Raw genomic sequence first — 25,402 nt, 5'->3', positions numbered from 1 at the left:
GTCTTTCTTGAACTATTTGGAAAAAAATATATAAAATAACTAAAAACTTGTTGAAAAATAAACAAGTGATTCAATTATGAATACAGATTTCTACACATAGAATTAATCATCAACTTAAAGTGCCCTCTTTGGGGATTGTAATAGAGATCCATCTGGATTCATGAACTTAATTCTAAACATTTCTTCACAAAAAAATAAATCTTAAACATCAATATTTATGGAACATGTCCACAAAAAATCTAGCTGTCAACACTGAATATTCTTTTCACAGTTCTTTTTGACAGACATTTTAGTGAGGGTCAAACCATCATGGCATGGGGAAACTCTGGGTTTATGGTAATGAATGGAATAGCCAACTTGATTTGATGTTCAGTTTATGAACTTACATTCATATTTTGTCGAAGTATTATTCAATAAATATATTTATAAAGGATTTTTGGATTGTTGCTATTTTTAGAATATTTAAAAAAAATCTCATGTACCCCTTGGCATACCTTCAAGTACCCCCAGGGGTACGCGTACCCCCATTTGAGAACCACTGGCATAAGGGACGGTGTGAGCCAAGACATACAGGGGGTTTAGCTCGCTCGTCTGCGGGAACAAACTGCCGCCATTGCTTGCCGTGCTACCGAGGTCCTTTGTCCCTGAATAGCTCACACACTCCGGCAGATTCAATGGGGGTCTGGCGGAAGATTTCTTTGACTTTATCGTTGGAAATGCATCTGCTTTGAGTGTCGCAGGATATCCACACATTCTTGCCATCTCTGTCGTAGCATAGCTTTCGTCGGTAAAGTGTGCGGAACAAACGTCCAATTTCTTGCCACTTTCGCATCTTTGGGCCACTGGTGCAACTTGAATCCGTCCCTGTTCGTGTTGTTACACCCTCCGACAACACACCGACGAAAGTGAGAAAAAGGCGGATTGCTCCGAGAGCGAATAATAGAAAGGCGTTTAATTCGCCAAAATTCACCCATTTAGAGTTCGGAAATCGGTTAAAAAAATATATGGTCTTTAGAGATGCGCGGTTTGCGGGCACAACCGCGGAGTCCGCGGATTATCCGCGGATCGGGCGGATGAAATTTTAAAAAATTAGATTTTATCCGCGGGTCGGGTCGGGTCGGGTGGTTGAAATAAAAAAACATTTGATTTTAAATAGATTCAGGCGGGTGGCAGTTAAACCAATTCGGAAATATATATACATAGTTAAATGTTGTTACCCACATACGAAAAACGAGCAGGCACCTGCTGCATATGCCACAACAGAAGAAAGAAAAAAAAAGAGATGGACACTTTTACTGAGCGGAGAAGGGACGCCTCGCCGGGGTCCGGGACCGAGGCCCCTTCCCCCGAGAGGGCCCCACCGGGAGCCGTAGCTGAGGCGATCCGCGAGTAGGGCCCGACGCACGTCCAGGGTCACCACCGCACCGACATCCCGCCTCGTCCGCCTTCGCCGCGGCCGGCGTCACGCGCAGCAGGTAAGCAGCTTACCTGCCCGCCACCCCCGTGGCCGGGGGCTCGTAACAGGGGTCACTCCGCACGATCCGCCCGCGCAGCTTACCTGCCCGCCACCCCTGTTGCCGGGGGCGCGTAACAGGGGTCACTCCGCGCGCAGTGCGCTCACGAAAGGGGTGGGGCTCACCCTGGTTGATATAGACAGCAGCTAGGACGGTGGCCATGGAAGTCGGAACCCGCTAAGGAGTGTGTAACAACCCACCTGCCGAATCAACTAGCCCTGAAAATGGATGGCGCTGGAGCGTTGGGCCCATATACCCGGCCGTCGCCGGCAGCGAGACGCGCTTGGAGGTGTGCTCAGCGCGGCTCCCATATGATTGCGCACTGGTGTGCGTCTGGGTCGTGACAGCGTGGCACGCGAATGTCTGTGCTGCATTGGATCAGTCTCCTTTCTTTAACAGGCAAAAGCTTTATAACCTCACTAATGCCTTGCATCGTCTATATTAGATATATAACAACGGGCGGGTGCGGGCGGATGGCGGGCGGATGCGGTTCTGATCAAATGTTAGATCGGGTGGATTGCGGATGGTTGACGACTTTCTGATGCGGTTGCGGATGAAATAATTGCCTATCCGCGCATCTCTAATGGTCTTTTTTCTGCAACATCAAGGTATATATTGACGCTTACATAGGTGTGGTGATAATGGTCCCCTTTAAAGATCTAAAAAAATATGATTTGGGAATGTCCGGCGGGCCAGATTGAAAAGCTTAAAGGGCCGCATGTGGCCCCCGGGCCTTAATTTGCCCAGGTGTGCCTTACAAAGACCGCTTTTGTACCCTTGCTGCCTGTCAAAGTGATCAACAAAATGTTGCCCTAATTTTTGGGCCCAAGTTGCATGTCAAAAAGCAGAACCAACTCAGGAAGTGGACAAGTATTTGCCCATAGCTCACACCTCGGAGAATGTAACCGTTTATCGCCGTTAATCGTTTCCGGTGAATCATTCAAATATGTTCATAGCTCAAGCATAAAAAAACAGTTTATGGCCTTCTAAATACGTTTTTCAACATAGGACATGAAATAACACCGCTTAGCCCAGAGCTGGGCAAATATTTTGACTCGGGGGCCACTTTGAGAGAAAAAATGTGTCGGGGGGGCCAATGTGTATGTGTGTATAAATGATATATACACATTTAGCTGTAAAAATCTGCCGTGCAGTATGTGTGTTTGGCTCCCTTTTTTTCAGGAACACTAATACCAAAAGTCACAATGTCTAAAAGAGTTCTAGAAAAGTTATAACAGACCACCTCACAACAACGGAATGGAATTTTACAGTTTTTTACTGAATGGCACACCCAAAATGTACACCTCTAAAGGCTTAGTGGCCACATGCGTGGACAGCACCTTTTAGCTCTTATTTCCAAAATTGTGTACACTACTGAATTGGGGTCTTATGGCCGCTTATGTGGACACTTGTACTGCCAACTGGTGGTGTCAGAAGAGTATAACATACAATGGAATTTGGAGGGAAAAAGGTGTAAAAATAAGAATTAGCATGTCACTAAACATGAAGTACACATTTGTGTACTTATGGACTAAGTACATCATATCAAAAGATGATTCTTAGTTTTTATTCTAATTAGGGTCCAATAAGCCCAAATAGCAAAGAGAAATACAAAAAAGCATGTAAACAAACAGCTTGGGCCTTAAGAGGTTAAAATAAAGAAAGTGGGATTTGCAATATTAACTATGAGCAATAAAACACTGAATATTAACAACATATGAACATATTTTACTTCTCAGACCAGCTCCTCCATAGTTGTGTCTTTTACAATCAAGCAAAACACAACAAAAATGTAAAAAAAAAACAGCAAAATAGGAATGCAAAGTGTAATAAACACCTACAATATGATATATTATCACTTGTATGCAGAACTTTGTTGTAAAAATGTTCTTCCGCATCTGTTTCTGAAAAACGCGTTTGGAACTGACTACTCTGAAAACAAACCCTGCCCGCTCTGCTTTGTTGCTGGTCTGAGCTGCTGTGACCTAGATTACCGTAATAACTCCTATAACACCCAAAAGTGCAGATTTCAACCATTAAAATACTTTCTATAGTTCAAGACTTACGGTCATTTAAAAACAGCACTGCACATCATAATGGCGGGGATAGTTTTGATGTTAAAGGTCTAAAAAAAATTATGTAGAACGTCCGGCGGGCCGGATTGAATATCTTAATGGACCGCATGTGGCCCACGGGCCGTATTTTGACCAGGTTTGGCTTAGCCCAGTGTTTTTCAACCACTGTGATACAGTCTGGTGTGCCGTGGGAGATTATGTAATTTCACCTATTTGGGTTAAAAAGATTTTTTGCAAACCAGTAATTATAGTCTGCAAATTATGTGGTGTTGTTGAGTGTTGGTGCTGTCTCGAGCTGGGCAGAGTAACCGTGTAATACTCTTCCATATCAGTAGGTGGCAGCCGGTAGCTAATTGCTTTGTAGATGTCGGAAACAGCGGGAGGCAGAGTGAAGGTAAAAAGATGTCTAATGCTTAAACCAAAAATAAACAAAAGGTGAGTGCCCCAAAGAAAAGGCATTGAGGCTTAGGGAAGGCTATGCAGAACGAAACTAAAACTGAACTGGCTACTAGGTAAACAAAAACAGAATGCTGGACGACAGCAAAGACTTACTGTGGAGCAAAGACAATGTACGTTCGAACATGACATGACAGTCGACAATGTCCCCACAAAGAAGGATAAAAACAACTGAAATATTCTTGATTGCTAAAACAAAGTAGATGCAGGAAATATTGCTCAAAGGAAGACATGAAACTGCTACAGGAAAATACCAAAATAAGAGAAAAAGCCACCAAAATAGGAGAGCAAGACAAGAACTAAACACTACACCCAGGAAAACATCAAAAAAGTCAAAATAAGTCAGGGTGTGATGTGACAGGTGGTGACAGTACACCTACTTTGAGACAAGAGCTATATTGATGATTTAAAGTCATATCCAACAATTACTGTCAACTGAGTTTCGTTTTTTAATGATTTCTGTTGGTGGTTTGCCTCCAGATTTTTTCAACGCAAAAAATGTGCCTTGGCTCAAAAAAAGGTTGAAAATCACTGGCTTAGCCAACATAATAATGCTGCCTGCAGCTGAGCCAATCAGGGGCCAAGATACCGAACAGCGCGATGTAATTGGTGTGGTCCCCTCTAGTGGCTAATACTACTGGACTATTGACATTTTTAGGTCATTTAGCCACTTTCAAGCTTGGAAATGCTTAATTTAGGACAACAAGCTTGTAGAATATACTTTGTAAAATGTATTATATTGCACCGCTGAAATTAGGTTTGCAATTTTTCCAATAATTTTTTTTTCTTTATCTTCTCAATGAGTCTCACTGAACGTAGAGATCATTTTATATGAGACTTTTTGGAATTCTCTTCCCAGGCCGAGGGTGACGTCGCTTCCCTCAACAGACGCATCCAGCTGGTGGAGGAGGAGCTGGACCGTGCTCAGGAGCGTCTGGCAACCGCCCTGACCAAGCTGGAGGAAGCCGAGAAAGCAGCCGATGAGAGCGAGAGGTGGGTCGCTCGACAAGAAGTTGTGCTGTTTTGATTCTTCCAGGTGTTTTGTTGACCTGCTTTGCTCGTGTCTTGGCAGAGGCATGAAGGTCATTGAGAACAGGGCCATGAAGGACGAGGAGAAGATGGAGATCCAGGAGATCCAGCTGAAGGAGGCCAAGCATATTGCAGAGGAGGCTGACCGCAAATACGAGGAGGCGAGTTTTACTTCACTGATTGGTAGCATGCAAAACTTATAGTTAAGAAGCCTGAAGGTGTCCAAAAAAATAAGAAAAAATTCATGGTTGGTTAATGAAATGTTTTGGATCATTTGTAAATGGTAGTAAATGCTTTAAAAAGTGTTCCCCGTGCTATATTTTTATAGACAATTAAATACTTAAATTAAAAGACCGTAAGTCAATGGTTAGCAGTTGTAAGTAATAGTTGTTTTTTAAATAAAAACATTTTTTTTAGTGTTTTGCAAAAAAATAAGAAATGAATACATTTTGGATTACAGTAAATGCTTTAAAAAGTGCTTTCCACATTCTATTTTCATAGACAGTTCAAATAAAAAGTCTAGTGTGGCAAAGGTTTTAATGACGTTTTTCCACACAATGCTGAGATAGGCTTCAGCACCCCCCGCGACCCCAAAAGAGACAAGCAGTAAAAATGGATGGATGGATGGATATTTATAGAAAATCATACAAATAAATAAAAAGACTACTTGCAGTTGACTGTAATATTTCTTCTTAAATAGTTTTTTGTAGTTTTGAAGCTTACTTTTGCGAAACAATTAGGAATGAATAAAGTTTGATGGTTTTTAGATAATAAAAAACGCGTAAAAGGTGTTTTCCACTCGGTATATTCCTGAAATAATTGTAGTCAGTAATAGTTTTCTTTTTTAAATAAAGTATTTTTGTAATGTTTAAGCTTTCTTATATGACCAGATGAAATGCTCTAATGTATTTTTTAAAATCTATATAAATAATTTGATTGTTACCAATTTTATTAAGTATTTTTATATAAATTTTTAGGTACTACTAAACAGTTTCTCCATTAAAAATACAATTAAAACATTTATTTTAATTTGCAATACATTATATCAATTATGCAAATGATTTAAGTGATATATATATATATATATATATATATATATATATATATATACACACACACACACACACACACATATATATATATATATGTGTGTAATCATTTAATTCATTTGCAAAATTGATATAATGTATCAATGTATGTATGTACATTTTTATATATATGTATGTATATATGTGTGTGTATATATGTATGTATATATATATATATATATATATATATATATATATATATGTGTGTGTGTATATGTGTATGTTTATGTATGTATGTGTATATATATATATAAATATTAATCATATGTGTATATTATTTAAATAACTGTTATAATTTATTACAAATATTATGTAATATTCCAACAAGATTCCTAAAAATATAGATTAGAATACCATCCATCCATCCATCTTCTTCCGCTTATCCGAGGTCGGGTCGCGGGGGCAGCAGCTTAAGCAGGGAAGCCCAGACTTCCCTCTCCCCAGCCACTTCGTCCAGCTCCTCCCGGGGGATCCCGAGGCGTTCCCAGGCCAGCCGGGAGAGATAGTCTTCCCAGCGTGTCCTGGGTCTTCCCCGTGGCCTCCTACCGGTCGGACGTGCCCGAAACACCTTCCTAGGGAGGCGTTCGGGTGGCATCCTGACCAGATGCCCGAACCACCTCATCTGGCTCCTCTCGATGTGGAGGAGCAGCGGCTTTACTTTGAGCTCCCCCCGAATGACAGAGCTTCTCACCCTATCTCTAAGGGAGAGCCCCGCCACTCGGCGGAGGAAACTCATTTCGGCCGCTTGTACCCGTGATCTTGTCCTTTCGGTCATGACCCAAAGCTCATGACCATAGGTGAGGATGGGAACGTAGATCGACCGGTAAATCGAGAGCTTTGCTTTCCGGCTCAGCTCCTTCTTCACCACAACGGATCGATACAGTGTCCGCATTACTGAAGACGCCGCACCGATCCGCCTGTCGATCTCACGATCCACTCTTCCCTCACTCGTGAACAAGACTCCGAGGTACTTGAACTCCTCCACTTGGGGCAAGATCTCCTCCCCAACCCGGAGATGGCACTCCACCCTTTTCCGGGAGAGAACCATGGACTCGGACTTGGAGGTGCTGATTCCCATCCCAGTTGCTTCACACTCGGCTGCGAACCGATCCAGTGAGAGCTGAAGATCTTGCCCGGAGGAAGCCATCAGGACCACATCATCTGCAAATAGCAGTGACCTAATCCTGCAGCCACCAAACCAGATCCCCTCAACGCCTTGACTGCGTCTAGAAATTCTGTCCATAAAGGTTATGAACAGAATCGGTGACAAAGGGCAGCCTTGGCGGAGTCCAACCCTCACTGGAAACGTGTCCGACTTACTGCCGGCAATGCGGACCAAGCTCTGACACTGATCATACAGGGAGCGAACTGCCACAATAAGACAGTCCGTTACCCCATACTCTCTGAGCACTCCCCACAGGACTTCCCGGGGTACACGGTCGAATGCCTTCTCCAAGTCCACAAAGCACATGTAGACTGGTTGGGCAAACTCCCATGCACCCTCAAGGACCCTGCCGAGAGTATAGAGCTGGTCCACAGTTCCACGACCAGGACGAAAACCACACTGTTCCTCCTGAATCCGAGGTTCGACTATCCGGCGTAGCCTCCTCTCCAGTACACCTGAATAGACCTTACCGGGAAGGCTGAGGAGTGTGATCCCACGATAGTTGGAACACACCCTCCGGTCCCCCTTCTTAAAGAGAGGAACCACCACCCCGGTCTGCCAATCCAGAGGTACCGCCCCCGATGTCCACGCGATGTTGCAGAGTCTTGTCAACCAAGACAGCCCCACAACATCCAGAGCCTTAAGGAACTCCGGGCGGATCTCATCCACCCCCGAATACCAACAATAATAAATACTTAATTTCATATATATGTAATCATTTAAATAATTTGCATAATTGATATAATGTATCAATGTATGTATGTACATTTTTATATATATGTATGTATATATGTGTGTATATATGTATGTATATATATATGTGTGTATATGTGTATGTATATGTTTATGTATGCATGTATGTATATATATATATATATATATATACATATATATATATACACATATATATATATATATATATATATATATATATGTATGTATAAGTATGTGTGTGTATATACAATACTATATATATGACAATATATATAAATATTAATCATAATATGTGTATATTATTTAAATAACTGTTATAATTTATTGTAAATATTATGTAATATTCCAACAAGATTCCTAAAAATATAGATTAGAATACCAACAATAATAAATACTTTATTTCATACAATATATTACAACAAATAATTGTAAAAAGTGCACCTTGAATAAGAATTAAATGAGAAGATTAAAAATGGATTGGTGGAATAGAAAGGCAGTGTCACCTGGGGCTCACAACTACTCGACATGTGAATGCACAAATAAGTAGAAACTTTGCAGATTCCTGAGCATAAAAATGTTGCTAACCTGGTGAAGCACACACAACTCACCTTGCAGCAGAATGTGCGGCATGCAGCGCTTCACAAACCCACTATTTCCTGTTTAGGCACTGAACCGGTTGGGCCTCTGCTGAGTTGTAAACTCCATTCATGCTCGTACTAATACAAGTAATAATGCTACAGTCATGCTCGTACTAATACAAGTAATAATACTACATTCATGCTTACACTAATACAAGTAATAATACTACATTCATGCTCGTACTAATACAAGTAATAATACTACATTCATGCTCGTACTAACACAAGTAATAATACTACATTCATGCTTACACTAATACAAGTAATAATACTACATTCATGCTCGTACTAATGCAAGTAATAATACTACATTCATGCTTACACTAATACAAGTAATAATACTACATTTGTGCTAGTTCTAATACAAGTAATAATACTACATTCATGCTAGTAATACAAGTAATATTACTACAGTCATGCTAGTACTGATACAAGTAATAATACTACATTCATGCTCGTACTAATACAAGTAATAATACTACATTCATGCTAGTTCTAATACAAGTAATAATACTACATTCATGCTCACACTAATACAAGTAATAATACTACATTCATGCTAGTACTAATACAAGTAATAATACTACATTCATGCTAGTACTAATACAAGTAATAATACTACATTCATGTTCGTACTAATACAAGTAATATTACTACAGTCCTGCTAGTACTGATACAAGTAATAATACTACATTCATGCTCGTACTAATACAAGTAATACTACATTTGTGCTCGTACTAATATAATTAATAAAACTTCATTCGTGCTAGTACTAATACAAGTAATATTACTCCATTCATGCTCGTACTAATACAAGTAATAATACTACATTAATGCTAGTACTAATACAAGTAATAATACTACATTCATGCTCGTACTTATACAAGTAATAATACTACATTCATGCTTACACTAATACAAGTAATAATACTACATTCATGCTCGTACTAATACAAGTAATAATACTACATTCATGCTCGTACTAATACAAGTAATAATACTACATTCATGCTCGTACTAATACAAGTAATAATACTACATTCATGCTCGTACTAATACAAGTAATAATACTACATTCATGCTAGTACTAATACAAGTAATAATACTACATTCATGCTCGTACTAATACAAGTAATAATACTACATTCATGCTAGTACTAATACAAGTAATAATACTACATTCATGCTAGTACTAATACAAGTAATAATACTACATTCATGCTCGTACTAATACAAGTAATATTACTACATTCATGGTAGTACTAATACAAGTAATAATACTGCAAGGTGAGATGATTGGGTGACATGTCATGTCCTGTGCTGCACTTGAAGGTGGCCCGTAAGCTGGTCATCATTGAGGGAGATCTGGAGCGTACGGAGGAGCGTGCTGAGTTGTCAGAAGGGTAAGATCTCACCACGTGGATAAATACCTGCACTCACTGCATGCAAAAAAACACAACACTATGCCTCAATTGACGTCTCTCCTGCCTGGCTTGCAAACAACGGCCAACGCACAGTGCGTATCGAAGGATGGACGATGAGCTAAGAGTTGTGGAGCAAAGCGCAAAATCACAAATTGCCTCGGTCCAGCAGGTACTAAGTCAACGCTAATTCACTCCTTTCTTCACGTGAGTCACTCCTCTCGCTTTCATCCAGGCCAAATAAAGGAAACTTCCGCTTGGCTTGCTGTGAGCACTCTCCTTTTTTTGTCAACTGTTCAGTTAAAAGTAAATTTTTATTGGTTGAATGGGTATGTTAGAACTGGACATGACAAATATGACATCATATATAGTAGGGCTGCAACAACTACATGTTTTTGGACGGGACAAGCGGTAGGAAATGGATGGATGGATGCAACAATTACATCGATTAGAAAAAGAGCTTTGTTGCTTTGATTAAGGGTTACAGTATTATATTATAACAGTGACTATATATTAATATATATCATTATTATAATTGCCTCTTGATATTGCACTTTTGCCTACGCATTTGATTATTGAGTTGATGGATAACTTGTGTTTAAACCGATATTTACCGGTAAGTATTTATTTTTATTTTTACACAAAATTCGTAATAAAAGATATAATATTCGTCGCGTAATCAGACAATATTAGAGTTCCGAAGCTATGCAATTTCATGCAGTAAATACAATTATTTTCTGTCAAAATGGAAAGAAGGATTACATTTAGGAAAAAACATTAAAAACTTTATTGACACTTGTTATTTGCAGTCTTCAGCGGGACAGATTAAAAACGGCCTCGAGTTCGACACACGTGGTTTAATAGTTTAATAATTGTTGTAGTTTTGAACCCTAATTGTGCAAAAAAAAAAAAAAGGTTAGTCAATTAAATATTTTAAATACTTTTTAGATGACAGTAAATGCTATAAAGAGATTTCCACACTATGTATTGTTAGAGAAAATAATACAAATAAATGTTCTGTGTGTAAGTACATGTTTAGCGGTTCACAGTTATAGTATTTTTAAATGAAGTTTTTTGTAGTTTTGAAGACGACTTTTGCGAATAATTTAGAAAGAGTTAAAGCGGGTTAATGAAATATTTTTGGTACATTTTTAGATGATAGAACCACTTTAAAAAGTGTTTTACACCTTGTATATTTTCATAGGAAATAATTCAGATGAATAAAGACTTAAGTTGACAGCAATATTCGCAACATTCTTGTAGTTTTTAAGCCTTACTCAAAGACCAGTTGAAATCTTCTAATATATTTTTAAAACTCTTTGTAAAATAATTAGATTGTTAGCACTTTTATTAAATATTTTTTTATATTTTAGGTACTACTAAACAGTTTTTCCATTAAATATACAATTAGAAAATGTTTTTAATTTACAACAAATTATATCAATTATACAAATTATTTAAATATTATACATATATTTTTTATAATTGACATGTATATTATTTTGCTATAATAATTATTTATAAATTGTCATTAAAGTACAGTAAAATTCAGACGGCGTGGTGTGCCCAGAACTTTAAATACGCAGACATAGTTTCTGCAATAGAGCACACATAAAAGTAGTAATGTTTTGTTATTTTTTTATTAATGGACACATGTTAAAAGTGCAAGTTCAATGTTGATTATGTGCATATGTTAGATAAAAAGAATGGAGGTTATGGCAAGCCCAAAAAAATCATTATTTCAATTATTTTCCCTATAATACACATTGAGGCTCTTAACCTTCCTCTTGTGTTAGCTTTCTGTTACCATCTCTTATGTTAACGGGTCGTTTTTGACCCATGTCTTAAATCAGCTGTAAAATGCACTAAAATTATCTATCATCCAATTTCTTTCTCATCTCTTGGTTACCTTGTTAGGCTTCCTTATCAATGAAAATATTGGTTTGAATATTTTTGGTGTGGGTCATTGGGCCTTTTTTTTGTCAGTATACCCCTCGATTTCAATTTAAAAAATGGTAAAATGAACCTCAAGAGAATCGTATAAATAAATAAAAGGTTGTTGTGTTACCTGACCATTACTGAGGGGTATTAGAACACATCTCTTAAATACATTTGTTTTATTTTTTCATTTTTCGGAGTATAAGTCTCACCGGCCGAAAATGCATAATAAAGAAGGAAAAAAACTTATATAAGTCGCACTGGAGTATAAGTCGCATTTTTTGGGAAAATGTAATTGATAAAAGCTAACACCAAGAATAGACATTTGAAAGGCAATTTAAAATAAATAAAGAATAGTGAACAACAGGCTGAATAAGTGTATGTTATATGAGGCATAAATAACCAACTGAGAACGTACCTGGTATGTTAACGTAACATTTTTTTTATTTTTTATTTCTCTTTGCTATTTGGGCTAACTGGACTCTAATTAGAATAAAAAACTAAGAATCATCTTTTGATATGATGTACTTAGTCCATAAGTACACAAACGTGTACTTCATGTTTAGTGACATGCTCATTCTTATTTTTACACTTTTTTCCCCCCAAATTCCATTGTATGTTATACTCTTCTGACACCACCAGATGGCAGTATAAGTGTCCACATAAGTGGCCATAAGACCCCAATTCAGTAGTGTGCACAATTTTGGAAATAAGAGCTAAAATGTACTGTCCACGCATGTGGCCACTAAGCCTTTTTAATTATGTTTTTCTTTGTCCATTTTAATTTGTATAGATTTTAGTGTTTGGTAATGATAAAGGCTAGGGTTCACTTCCTGTTTATGTGATGTCATGCGGGTTCACTTCCTGTTGTAGACACGCCCATATACCGTATTTTTTGGAGTATAAATCGCTCCGGAGTATAAGTCGCACCGGCCGAAAATGCATAATAAAGAAGGAAAAAAACATATATAAGTCGCACTGGAGTATAAGTCGCATTTTTTGGGGAAATGTATTTGATAAAAGCCAACACCAAGAATAGACATTTGAAAGGCAATTTAAAATAAATAAAGAATAGTGAACAACAGGCTGAATAAGTGTACGTTATATGAGGCATAAATAACCAACTGGTATGTTAACGTAACATATTATGGAAAGAGTCATTCAAATAACTATAACATATAGAACATGCTATACGTTTACCAAACAATCTGTCACTCCTAATCGCTAAATCCCATGAAATCTTATACGTCTAGTCTCTTACGTGAATGAGATATATAGTATTATTTGATACTTTATGCTAATGTGTTAATAATTTCACACATAAGTCGCACCCCCGGTCAAACTATGAAAAAAACTGTGACTTATAGTCCGAAAAATACGGTAAGTGTTTTGTCCGATTAATCGATAGATTACTAAAATAATCGATAGCTGCAGCCCTAATGCATATTTATATAATTAAGTGATGCCTATTCATGTCGATTTGTATAAAACTAATATTAAACCTAAAAAACAGTTGTTTTTTTCAGTGAAAAGCTACCCTTTCCCATGTAAAAATTCACTTTAAACTCAACATTTGCCCACTTTATGAATCATTTTGGGCTTAACTGTGAAGCCACCAAGCAGAACAATAGAGTTTGGATCATGACTGCATTTAGTGGCATTCTGGCACCCCTAAAGACCAGTGGGGCTGGAGTCTCCATCAAGGATAGTCCCTGATCAGTTTTGTGCTGTTTGGTGGAAAAAGCTGTCTTGTGCAACGTGGACTTTCCACACTGGTTCTGCTCTGTTTAAGTGACTCGGGGTTCTAATCTAATCTTTGTGGTTCTTATGATGATCTTCTTTCCTGTTTCTCGTCTGCGTCGTCGTCCTCCCTCTCCTTGGCCTCTCTTTGCACCCGCGTCAAACAAACCAGCAAATGTGCTGAGCTGGAGGAAGAGTTGAAAACTGTGACCAACAACCTGAAGTCACTGGAGGCCCAGGCTGAGAAGGTAAGCGCCCCCTGCTGGCCGACTGCATGCCGACAGTGACAACTCCCTCCCAGCTCCTGGAGGTGGAACAGATTCTCTTCTTCTTCTTCTCTTCTGTGATACTTTCTGTAGTCTTTGCTAGATTTGATGACTTCTATGAGACTGATGAATATGACTAAGGTGACTGCATGACTTCTTATGGTGTTTGTGTGCCACAGTACTCCCAGAAGGAGGACAAATACGAGGAGGAGATCAAGGTCCTCACCGACAAGCTGAAGGAGGCAAGTGTCGACATTTGGGATCGGTCTTCTCAGATTCTGGTGCTTTCAAATCCGCGTTTCTTCCTCAGGCTGAGACGCGTGCCGAGTTTGCTGAGAGATCAGTAGCCAAGCTGGAGAAGACCATTGATGACCTGGAGGGTATGTTTGATTCTAACACCTCCACACTACACCCTCCATTGGGTTTTTGTTCTCTACATATTGTCATCTAAGGCATTTTCTGTACAATCAATATCATCATTTTCATTTTACTCTCACCTCGGTGAGTTCACACCCCGGCCGAGTCATACCAAAGACTATAAAAATGGGAGCCATTACCTCCCTGCTTGGCACTCAGCATCAAGGGTTGGAATTGGGGGTTAAATCACCAAAAATTATTCCCCGGGCGTGGCCACCGCTGCTGCTCACTGCTCCCCTCACCTCCCAGGGAGTGATCAAGGGTGATGAGTCAAATGCATAGAATCATTTTGCCACACCTAGTGTGTGTGTGACAATCATTGGCACTTTAACTTAACTTAACATAATAGTTCATGTTGCAAACTAGCAGGGCCTGAATTTTTGCATCTTTTTTTATTCTATATTCATCTATAACTTTAATACATTTATTGCTATTAAATCTCAAGGGGATGCAGCAACATCAAAAATTAATATCACAATTTTTGTGAACAAATTTATAACGGTTATCATAATAGGATTGACAATGTTCTCAAAAAGTACTTATATAATTTCACCAAGTTATGAAACTAGATAACAAACGCACATTATACTTTAACATCATATCAGTGTTATTTGAGCGCTTAACCTCTTAAGGCCCAAGCTGTTTGTTTACATGCTTTTTTTTATTTCTCTTTGCTATTTCGGCTTATTGGACCCTAATTAGGAAAAAAAAACTAAGAATCATCTTTTGATATGATGTACTTAGTCCATAAGTACACAAACGTGTACTTCATGTTTAGTGACATGCTAATTCTTATTTTTACACTTTTTTTCCCCCAAATTCCATTGTATGTTATACTCTTCTGACACCACCAGATGGCAGTATAAGTGTCCACATAAGTGGCCATAAGACCCCAATTCAGTAGTGTACACAATTTTGGAAATAAGAGCTAAAAGGTCCTGTCCACGCTTGTGGCCACTAAGCCTTTTTAATGATGTTTTTCTTTGTCCATTTTAATTTGTAGAGATTTTAGTGTTTGGTAATGATAAAGGCAAAACTAGGGTTCACTTCCTGTTTATGTGATGTCACGTGGGTTCACTTCCTGTTGTAGACACGCCCACATACCGTATTTTCCGGCGTATAAGTCGCTCCGGAGTATAAGTCGCACCGGCCGAAAATGCATAATAAAGAAGGGAAAAAACATATATAAGTCGCATTTTTTGGGGAAATTTATTTGATAAAAGCCAACACCAAGAATAGACATTTGAAAGGCAATTTAAAATAAATCAAGAATAGTGAACAACAGGCTGAATAAGTGTACGTTATATGAGGCATAAATAACCAACTGGTATGTTAACGTAACATATTATGGTAAGAGTCATTCAAATAACTATAACATATAGAACATGCTATACGTTTACCAAACAATCTGTCGCTCCTAATCGCTAAATCCAATGAAATCTTATACGTCTAGTCCCTTACGTGAATGAGCTAAATAATATTATTTGATATTTTACGCTAATGTGTTAATAATTTCACACATAAGTCGCTCTTGAGTATAAGTCACACCCCCGGCCAAACTGTGAAAGAAACTGCGACTTATAGTCCGAAAAATACGGTACTTCATGTTTAGTGACAAGCTAATTCTTATTTTTACACTTTTTTTTTTTCAAATTCCATTTTATGTTATACTCTTCTGACACCACCAGATGGCAGTATAAGTGTCCACATAAGTGGCCATAAGACCCCAATTTAGCAGTGTACACAATTTTGGAAATAAGAGCTAAAAGGTGCTGTCCACGCATGTGGCCACTAAGCCGTTTTAATGATGCTTTTCGTTTTCCATTTTAATTTGTAGAGATTTTAGTGTTATTCAAATAACTATAACATATAGAACATGCTATACGTTTACCAAACAATCTGTCACTCCTAATCGCTAAATCCCATGAAATCTTATACGTCTAGTCTCTTACGTGAATGAGCTAAATAATATTATTTGATATTTTACGCTAATGTGTTAATCATTTCACACATAAGTCGCTCCTGAGTATAAGTCGCACCCCCGGCCAAACTATGAAAAAAACTGCGACTTATAGTCCGAAAAATACGGTACTTCATGTTTAGTGACAAGCTAATTCTTATTTTTACACTTTTTTCTTTTCAAATTCCATTTTATGTTATACTCTTCTGACACCACCAGATGGCAGTATAAGTGTCCACATAAGTGGCCATAAGACCCCAATTTAGCAGTGTACACAATTTTGGAAATAAGAGCTAAAAGGTGCTGTCCACGCATGTGGCCACTAAGCCGTTTTAATGATGCTTTTCTTTTTCCATTTTAATTTGTAGAGATTTTAGTGTTTTTCAAATAACTATAACATATAGAACATGCTATACGTTTACCAAACAATCTGTCACTCCTAATCGCTAAATCCCATGAAATCTTATACGTCTAGTCTCTTACGTGAATGAGATAAATATTATTATTTGATATTTTACGCTAATGTGTTAATCATTTCACACATAAGTCGCTCCTGAGTATAAGTCGCACCCCCGGCCAAACTATGAAAAAAACTGCGACTTATAGTCCGAAAAATACGGTACTTCATGTTTAGTGACAAGCTAATTCTTATTTTTACACTTTTTTCTTTTCAAATTCCATTTTATGTTATACTCTTCTGACACCACCAGATGGCAGTATAAGTGTCCACATAAGTGGCCATAAGACCCCAATTTAGCAGTGTACACAATTTTGGAAATAAGAGCTAAAAGGTGCTGTCCACGCATGTGGCCACTAAGCCGTTTTAATGATGCTTTTCTTTTTCCATTTTAATTTGTAGAGATTTTAGTGTTATTCAAATAACTATAACATATAGAACATGCTATACGTTTACCAAACAATCTGTCACTCCTAATCGCTAAATCCCATGAAATCTTATACGTCTAGTCTCTTACGTGAATGAGCTAAATAATATTATTTGATATTTTACGCTAATGTGTTAATCATTTCACACATAAGTCGCTCCTGAGTATAAGTCGCACCCCCGGCCAAACTATGAAAAAAACTGCGACTTATAGTCCGAAAAATACGGTATAGATCTTTAATATTTATCACTTCATCTTAAGAACAAAGAGTGTATGTTTAATGTACACAAATTAATAACTTATTTGTGTTTTATACAAGTTAAGGTTGGGCTAAGATGCTGTTTTGTATTCAAGTCAGCATTTAAATTTAGCTTGAGATTAGCAGGCTTGCTGCTTCTCCAGGAAATGAGTTCTTTAAAGTGTGCTAATCAATTAAAGCTTCATGGTGGTTAACGTTTTAAAACCTAATACCGTATTTTTCGGAGTATAAGTCGCACCGGAGTATAAGTCGCACCTGCCGAAAATGCATAATAAAGAAGGAAAAAAACATATATAAATCGCACTGGAGCCCGGCCAAACTATGAAAAAAACTGCGACTTATAGTCCGAATAATACGGTACTCATCGTTAGTTTCATTAAAATCAAGGTAGTAAAAACAGCGAGCTAATATCAGATTCAAAAGGCAGGTAAACCTTTTTTCCCCGGACTTTCCCCTGGCTTCTGCTGCACTTTCATTCCTCTCATTCTCCTGTGGTGTAACTTTTCATTTTCCTTTTTTCTGTTCCCACTCTCTCTTTCTCCCATGAATGGTCTTCACCGGCCTTTTTGTCACGTGCGCCTCCTCCTCACCTTTGCCCCTCCTGTCACTCCACCTGTGGCCCCCGCCCAATAGATGAGTTGTATTCCCAGAAACTGAAGTACAAGGCCATCAGCGAGGAGCTGGACCACGCCCTCAACGACATGACTTCCATGTAAAGATATTATCATTCATTTCCAAGCTGCCGTGCCTTGTCGTTTTGTGCTATGCGGTTCTTTGACATGTTGTCGCTGGCCGGGAAGCACATTGTTTCACAGGGCTAGGCTAAGAAACTTTAAAGTGTGGGCATTCCTGTCATTTATTCGTGACTAATAATAATGCATGACAGCAGCATGCACTCATATTTCTTCTCATCAGTCATACAGTAAAGTGGCGTCCTTAGCAAAGCATGCAAATCAGCCACTCGCTTCCTCCTTTGGTTGATCATCTACCGTATTTTCCAGACCATAGGGCGCACCGCCGATGAGCGGGTCTAGTCAGGTCTTTTTTCCAAACAAAAGGCGCACCGGATAATAAGGCGCATTACAGGGTCTATTCACCCCAGAAGGGGACAGTGATGGCAAAGATAAAACGGTGATGCCAACCATAGAACCAGGAAAGAAAGTCTGCAACATATAGCAAAGACTGTGGCTGCTCAATATATGCAAAACAATTAAGTAAATATTAAATATACATTGAATACGCGCAATACATGTTTAACACTACCTATGAAACACCACTAGGTGGCGGTATCGTTCTGTTCTGGCTCTGTTATGTGTCTCTCAAAGGGTGTAAAGAAGTAGTTGTACTTTATTCTACTAGTATTAAACATTTGTTAACTTGTTTTTATACGTGTATTACAGTAAATAGTAGGGGTGTAACGGTACGTGTATTTGTATTGAACCGTTTCCACACGGACATATTAAGTAGCGTAACGCACGTTGTGTAAACAATGCACACCGAGGCACAACACACGGCATGCTAGCAGCTAACGGGCTACGATACGTCCTCTTTTCACCGGACGTGTCCTCTTTTGCGGAGCTGTCAGGGCGGAGTTTCTTAAATGCCTCAAATGTCCGGCATTTTGAGTTAGGGTCGCGTGTATTTTCAATGTACGTTCAGGGTTAAGAAGGGGTTAAAAACAAAACAAATTGTGCGCGCAGCAGCATTGGTGAGGGAGGGGCAGAGACAGAGAGAGAGAGAGAGTTATGATAAACGCGCATGCGTCGCCAGGCTCCGCTTTTTATCCATAGATTTATCACATTTCATTTTTTATTATCTATAGCAGGGGTGTCAAAAGTGTGCCCCGGAGACCCATTTGCGGTGTTTTAAAGGCCCACGGCACATTCTAAAAATACTACTAAAATAAACAAAAACATAACAAAAGTGAAATAAAAAAGCTTAAAGGTGAAATGTAATTTAGAAAAAGTTGCAATGTTGACTAATAAAACAAAGCTGTTTTTTTTTTTCTTTCAAAACATAATATTGAATCAAAATCAATGTTATTATGATTTATTGACCTATCCAAGGTTCTGATTACTTCACATCAAATATTCCACTGAGAAAAATATTTTTGGTGGAAGATTTTGCAAATTTGCTAAATAAATAACCCAAAAATGTATATTTTGTTGTTTTCTTACTGTACCGAAAATGAACCGAACCGTGACCTCTAAACCGAGGTACGTACCGAACCGAAATTTTTGTGCACCGTTACACCCCTAGTGTTCAAATAGTGCAGGGCGATACTGCAAATCTTGGTATCAACCTAATACCAGCCGGCGTATGCCAATTTACTTAATTCGAGGTCATTAAAATATTTTGTGATTTTGCCTTTAGTTTAGTTTGTCATTGTGTTTATTATAACTACACTTTAGACATGATTTACGACATGTAAAATATATATATTTACCGTATTCTTCGGAGTATAAGTCACTCCGGAGTATAAGACGCACCTGCCAAAAATGCATAATTAAGAAGGAAAAAAACATATATAAGTCGCATTTTTGGGGGAAATGTTTTGATAAAAGCCAACACCAAGAATAGACATTTGAAAGGCAATTTAAAATAAATAAAGAATAGTGAACAACAGGCTGAATAAGTGTACGTTATATGAGGCATAAATAACCAACTGGTATGTTAACGTAACATATTATGGTAAGAGTCATTCAAATAACTATAACATATAGAACATGCTATACGTTTACCAAACAATCTGTCACTCCTAATCGCTAAATCCCATGAAATCTTATACGTCTAGTCTCTTACGTGAATGAGATCAATAATATTATTTGATATTTTACGCTAATGTGTTAATAATTTCACACATAAGTCCCCCCTGAGTATAAGTCGCACCCCCGGCCAAACTATGAAAAAAAACTGCGACTTGTAGTCCGAAAAATACGGTATATGGACACACTTATTTGTCAACATACTAACCAAACAGTATAACAGTTTAATACAAGGCAGGTTTATTTACGCAGAGCAATTTGTACACGAGGCGAAGTGCTTTACGGATGCAAACAATCACAGGCGAATTACATCATAAAAATAATGATAATTCAATAAAAATAAAAGAAGGTAGACAAAGCACTTTTAGTTCAATAAAAGTATTTTTTAGCCTGGATTTGAACATTGCCAACATTGATTTCAGGAGCATAAAACTGAAATGCAGCCTCGCCATATTTAATACAAGTCCCATATTTTCCGCACCATAGGGCGCACCGGATTATAAGGTGCACTGCCGATGAGTGGGTCTAGTCAGGTCTATTTTCATACAAAAGGCGCACCGGATTATAAGGCGCATTAAAGGAGTCATATTATGATTGTTTTCTAAATGTAAAAGACTTCCTTGTGGTCTACATAACATGTGATGGTGGTTCTTTGCTCAAAATGTTGCATAGATGATGTTTTACACATCATCTTCAAGTCGCACTTCAGGATGCGCCGTTTTGTGGGCGGTCTTATTTACGTGCCTCCACTTGGACAGCGTCATCTTTGTTGTAGCGGTGTAGCGTGCAAGGACGGGAGTGGAAGAAATGTCAAAAGATGGAGCTAACTGTTTTAATGACATTCAGACTTTACTTCAATCAATAACGGAGCAGCATCTCCTCATCCGTGGCTCACTAGTGCAACAACAACGCCCGAAATGTGTCCCTTGAAAAAAAAACGTCCGACAGTAACTCTCTAATAACTAAAGTTCCTTGGGTGAATAATGTAAACTCACTATACCGGTATGTTTTAGTGCTTTCATGGTGAGTGTACTGACAGATATAAGTAAGAACTTTACACTACTTTATATTAGAAATGGCAACAGCGGAGGATGAATGTCCCATAACAAGAAGATAGAGATAAAGAAGACGCTTTTGACTATGGACTACAATGGCGGAAGTGCGAACATTTTCAGGACTTATGCAGATCCAAAATACACATCAGCAGGTACCGGAAGATAAACGTTAGTTTTGCATTATATTGTGAAACAAAACGCCAGATAATGTCTGCTAATAGGTGCCATTTTGCGGTCCTTATACACACACCGTAATAATACTCGTATGTTTAATGCGCCGACAAGCCATCAAGGTGCGGTTTCATAGTTTACTGAAGTCGTACTAAAAACATTTTGACATATTTTTGAGTGCCGTGTGTAACGTTCTATATTCTCAATTGAACATTTAAAGTTTTGCTGTTGTTTACCGCCATCATATTGCTCTTATGTGTGTCTGCCATCTACTGGTCACACTTATCATTACACCATGTACCAAATAAAATAGCTTTGAGGTCGGTAAGCACAACTAGAATTATTCTGCACATTGGGCGCACCGGGTTATAAGGCGCACTGTCCAGTTTTTGAGAAAATGAAAGGATTTTGAGTGCGCCCTTATAGTCCGACAAATACGGTACTAATATGTCCTGCTTCCACCCTCATTAAATCACCTGCCCCCTGGTTTGGTTGATGTCTGGTTCACTCTTACCTCTTCTCTCCTCCCCACCCACGCAGATAAATTGTTTCCATCCCATCAAAGACGCCTCCTCCCGGCTGAGTGGCGTCTCTCCGCCCTCTCCATCCTCCTTTCCTTCCTCTCATCTGCGCTTTTTCCCGCCATCCTGTTTGTTCTCATCCTCATCTCAAAGTCCATCCTATCTTTTGTACAGAATCCTAAAATCATTCTGCGTTGTGTAAAAAAAAAACGAATAAACCTCATCCATTCTATGTTTATGTCTTTACTCTGTCCCTATTTATTTCCACCTTGCTTTTTATGTTCTGTCTCCATTTTTTCCCTTTTTCTCCCCATCCTTGTCATGTTGTAGCCTTGTTAGACATGGACAATACTCCATTAAAAGCTGAGCCAGTTGAATGCTAATTACTGCGGCAGGGAATCTTACTTAGGGGTGTTTCGGGAAGATGTTGGTAAAGTAGCGAGACGACGAGGGAACATCTGGTTGGATGAATACGATTGTCGGTTGCAACGTTATGACACCTGGGCATTGTACGTTATGCAGTATTTCAATAAATGTAACATGGAAATGCTCTGAGTCTTATTGGTGTAAATTATCATGAATTCGTAGCGGATTACCTGACACATGAAACGTGCACTATCCACTACACTGCAAAAAGTCAGTGTTCAAAAAAAAAAATACAAAAATGAGGGGTATTTTATTTGAACTATGCAAAATTATCTGCCAATAGAACAAGAAAATTCGGCTTGTCAAGACTTTTCAAAACAAGTAAAATTAGCCGATGAACCCAAAAATGCCTTAAAATAAGAATATTCTCACTAATAACAAGTGCACTTTTCTTGGTAGAAAAAAAAATTAGACCTTTTTGCTCAATATGTTGAAAAATATTCTTAAATTAAGTAAATGCTCTTGACATAATGATATGCGCTCGGCATCATGATTTTTTTTTTTCATGCTTGAAGTAAGAAATGATGACTTTAAAAAAGTAGTTTTATACTTGTGAGTGTTGATGACAAAGCTTTGCAACAGTTGATATTCTAGTTTCAAGCATGTTTTACTCAATATAGGTCATCAAATCTCAGCTACAAGCTGTAATATCTTACTGAGATCATTTAGGACCAAAACCCTTAAAACGAGTAAAACATTCTAACATAAAATCTGCTTAGTGAGAAGAATGATCTTATCAGACAGAAAATAAGCAAATATCACCCTTATTTGAGATATTTCATCTCACTTAGATTTCAGTTTTTGCAGTGCAGTACACTGCAAAAAGTCAGTGTTCAAAAACAAGAAAAAAAAATACAAAAATGAGGGGTATTTTATTTGAACTAAGCAAAATTATCTGCCAATAGAACAAGAAAATTCGGCTTGTCAAGACTTTTCAAAACAAGTAAAATTAGCTAACCTCAATGAACCCAAACATACCTTAAAATAAGTATATTCTCACTAATAACAAGTGCACTTTTCTTGATAGAAAAAAAAATTTGACCTTTTTGCTCAATATGTTGCAAAATATTTTTAAATTAAGTAAATGCTCTTGACATAATGATTTTTTTTTCATGCTTGAAGGAAGAAATTAATACTTTAAAAAAAGTAGTTTTATACTTGTGAGTGTTGATGACACAGCTTTGCAACAGTTGATATTCTAGTTTCAAGCATGTTTTACTCAATATACTGTAGGTCATCAAATCTCAGCAACAAGCTGTAATATCTTACTGAGATCATTTAGGACCAAAACACTTAAAACGAGTAAAACACTCTAACATAAAATCTGCTTAGTGAGAAGAATGATCTTATCAGACAGAAAATAAGCAAATATCACCCTTATTTGAGATATTTCATCTCACTTAGATTTCAGTTTTTGCAGTGCAGTACACTGCAAAAAGTCAGTGTTCAAAAACAAGAAAAAAAAAATACAAAAATGAGGGGTATTTTATTTGAACTAAGCAAAATTATCTGCCAATAGAACAAGAAAATTCGGCTTGTCAAGACTTTTCAAAACAAGTAAAATTAGCTAACCTCAATGAACCCAAAAATGCCTTAAAATAAGTATATTCTCACTAATAACAAGTGCACTTTTCTTGGTAGAAAAAAAAATTAGACCTTTTTGCTCAATATGTTGAAAAATATTCTTAAATTAAGTAAATGCTCTTGACATAATGATATGCGCTCGGCATCATGATTTTTTTTTTCATGCTTGAAGTAAGAAATGATTACTTTAAAAAAGTAGTTTTATACTTGTGAGTGTTGATGACACAGCTTTGCAACAGTTGATATTCTAGTTTCAAGCATGTTTTACTCAATATAGGTCATCAAATCTCAGCAACAAACTGTAATATCTTACTGAGATCATTTAGGACCAAAACCCTTAAAACGAGTAAAACATTCTAACATAAAATCTGCTTAGTGAGAAGAATGATCTTATCAGACAGAAAATAAGCAAATATCACCCTTATTTGAGATATTTAATCTCACTTAGATTTCAGTTTTTGCAGTGCAGTACACTGCAAAAAGTCACTGTTCAAAAACAAGAAAAATGATACAAAAATGAGGGGTATTTTATTTGAACTTAGCAAAATTATCTGCCAATAGAACAAGAAAATTCGGCTTGTCAAGACTTTTCAAAACAAGTAAAATTAGCTAACCTCAATGAACCCAAAAATGCCTTAAATAAGTATATTCTCACTAATAACAAGTGCACTTTTCTTGGTAGAAAAAAAAATTAGACCTTTTTGCTCAATATGTTGCAAAATATTCTTAAATGAAGTAAATGCTAGTGCCATTATCTTGACATAATGATATGCGCTCGGCATCACGATTTTGATTTTTTTTTTCATGCTTGAAATAAGAAATGATTACTTTAAAAAAGTAGTTTTATACTTGTGAGTGTTGATGACACAGCTTTGCAACAGTTGATATTCTAGTTTCAAGCATGTTTTACTCAATATAGGTCATCAAATCTCAGCAACAAACTGTAATATCTTACTGAGATCATTTAGGACCAAAACCCTTAAAATAAGTAAAACACTCTAACATAAAATCTGCTTAGTGAGAAAAGTTATCTTATCAGACAGAAATAAAGCAAATATCACCCTTATTTGAGATATTTCATCACACTTAGATTTCAGTTTTTGCAGTGCAGTACACTGCAAAAAGTCAGTGTTCAAAAACAAGGAAAAAAAATACAAAAATGAGGGGTATTTTATTTGAACTAAGCAAAATTATCTGCCAATAGAACAAGAAAATTCGGCTTGTCAAGACTTTTCAAAACAAGTAAAATTAGCTAACCTCAATGAACCCAAAAATGCCTTAAATAAGTATATTCTCACTAATAACAAGTGCACTTT

At 37.5% G+C, this 25,402-nt stretch overlaps 1 protein-coding gene across 5 annotated transcripts in view; it reads left to right on the top strand.

Annotated features, from left to right (window-relative positions):
- Positions 1 to 25,402, top strand: part of tpm1 (tropomyosin 1 (alpha)) — a 69,455-nt gene that overhangs the window by 32,022 nt on the left and 12,031 nt on the right. For 3 of the 5 annotated variants that reach the window (XM_072913900.1, XM_061970382.2, XM_061970384.2), the window contains 6 exons: positions 4,905 to 5,038; positions 5,118 to 5,235; positions 10,012 to 10,082; positions 13,951 to 14,026; positions 14,224 to 14,286; positions 14,355 to 14,424. In XM_072913900.1, coding sequence (XP_072770001.1) covers positions 4,905 to 5,038; positions 5,118 to 5,235; positions 10,012 to 10,082; positions 13,951 to 14,026; positions 14,224 to 14,286; positions 14,355 to 14,424 — 532 coding nt within the window. Of the gene's footprint in view, positions 1 to 4,904; positions 5,039 to 5,117; positions 5,236 to 10,011; positions 10,083 to 10,196; positions 10,273 to 13,950; positions 14,027 to 14,223; positions 14,287 to 14,354; positions 14,425 to 25,402 lie in introns of all 5 variants that reach the window. The other 2 variants (XM_061970383.2, XM_061970385.2) reach the window with 1 other exon arrangement.

This window comes from Nerophis lumbriciformis, linkage group LG10, assembly GCF_033978685.3.
Source record: "Nerophis lumbriciformis linkage group LG10, RoL_Nlum_v2.1, whole genome shotgun sequence".
In the NCBI taxonomy this organism is placed as follows: Eukaryota; Metazoa; Chordata; class Actinopteri; order Syngnathiformes; family Syngnathidae; genus Nerophis; species Nerophis lumbriciformis.
The sequence above is the reverse complement of the archived record's forward strand: the minus strand, read 5'-3'. Positions and strand labels throughout refer to the sequence as shown.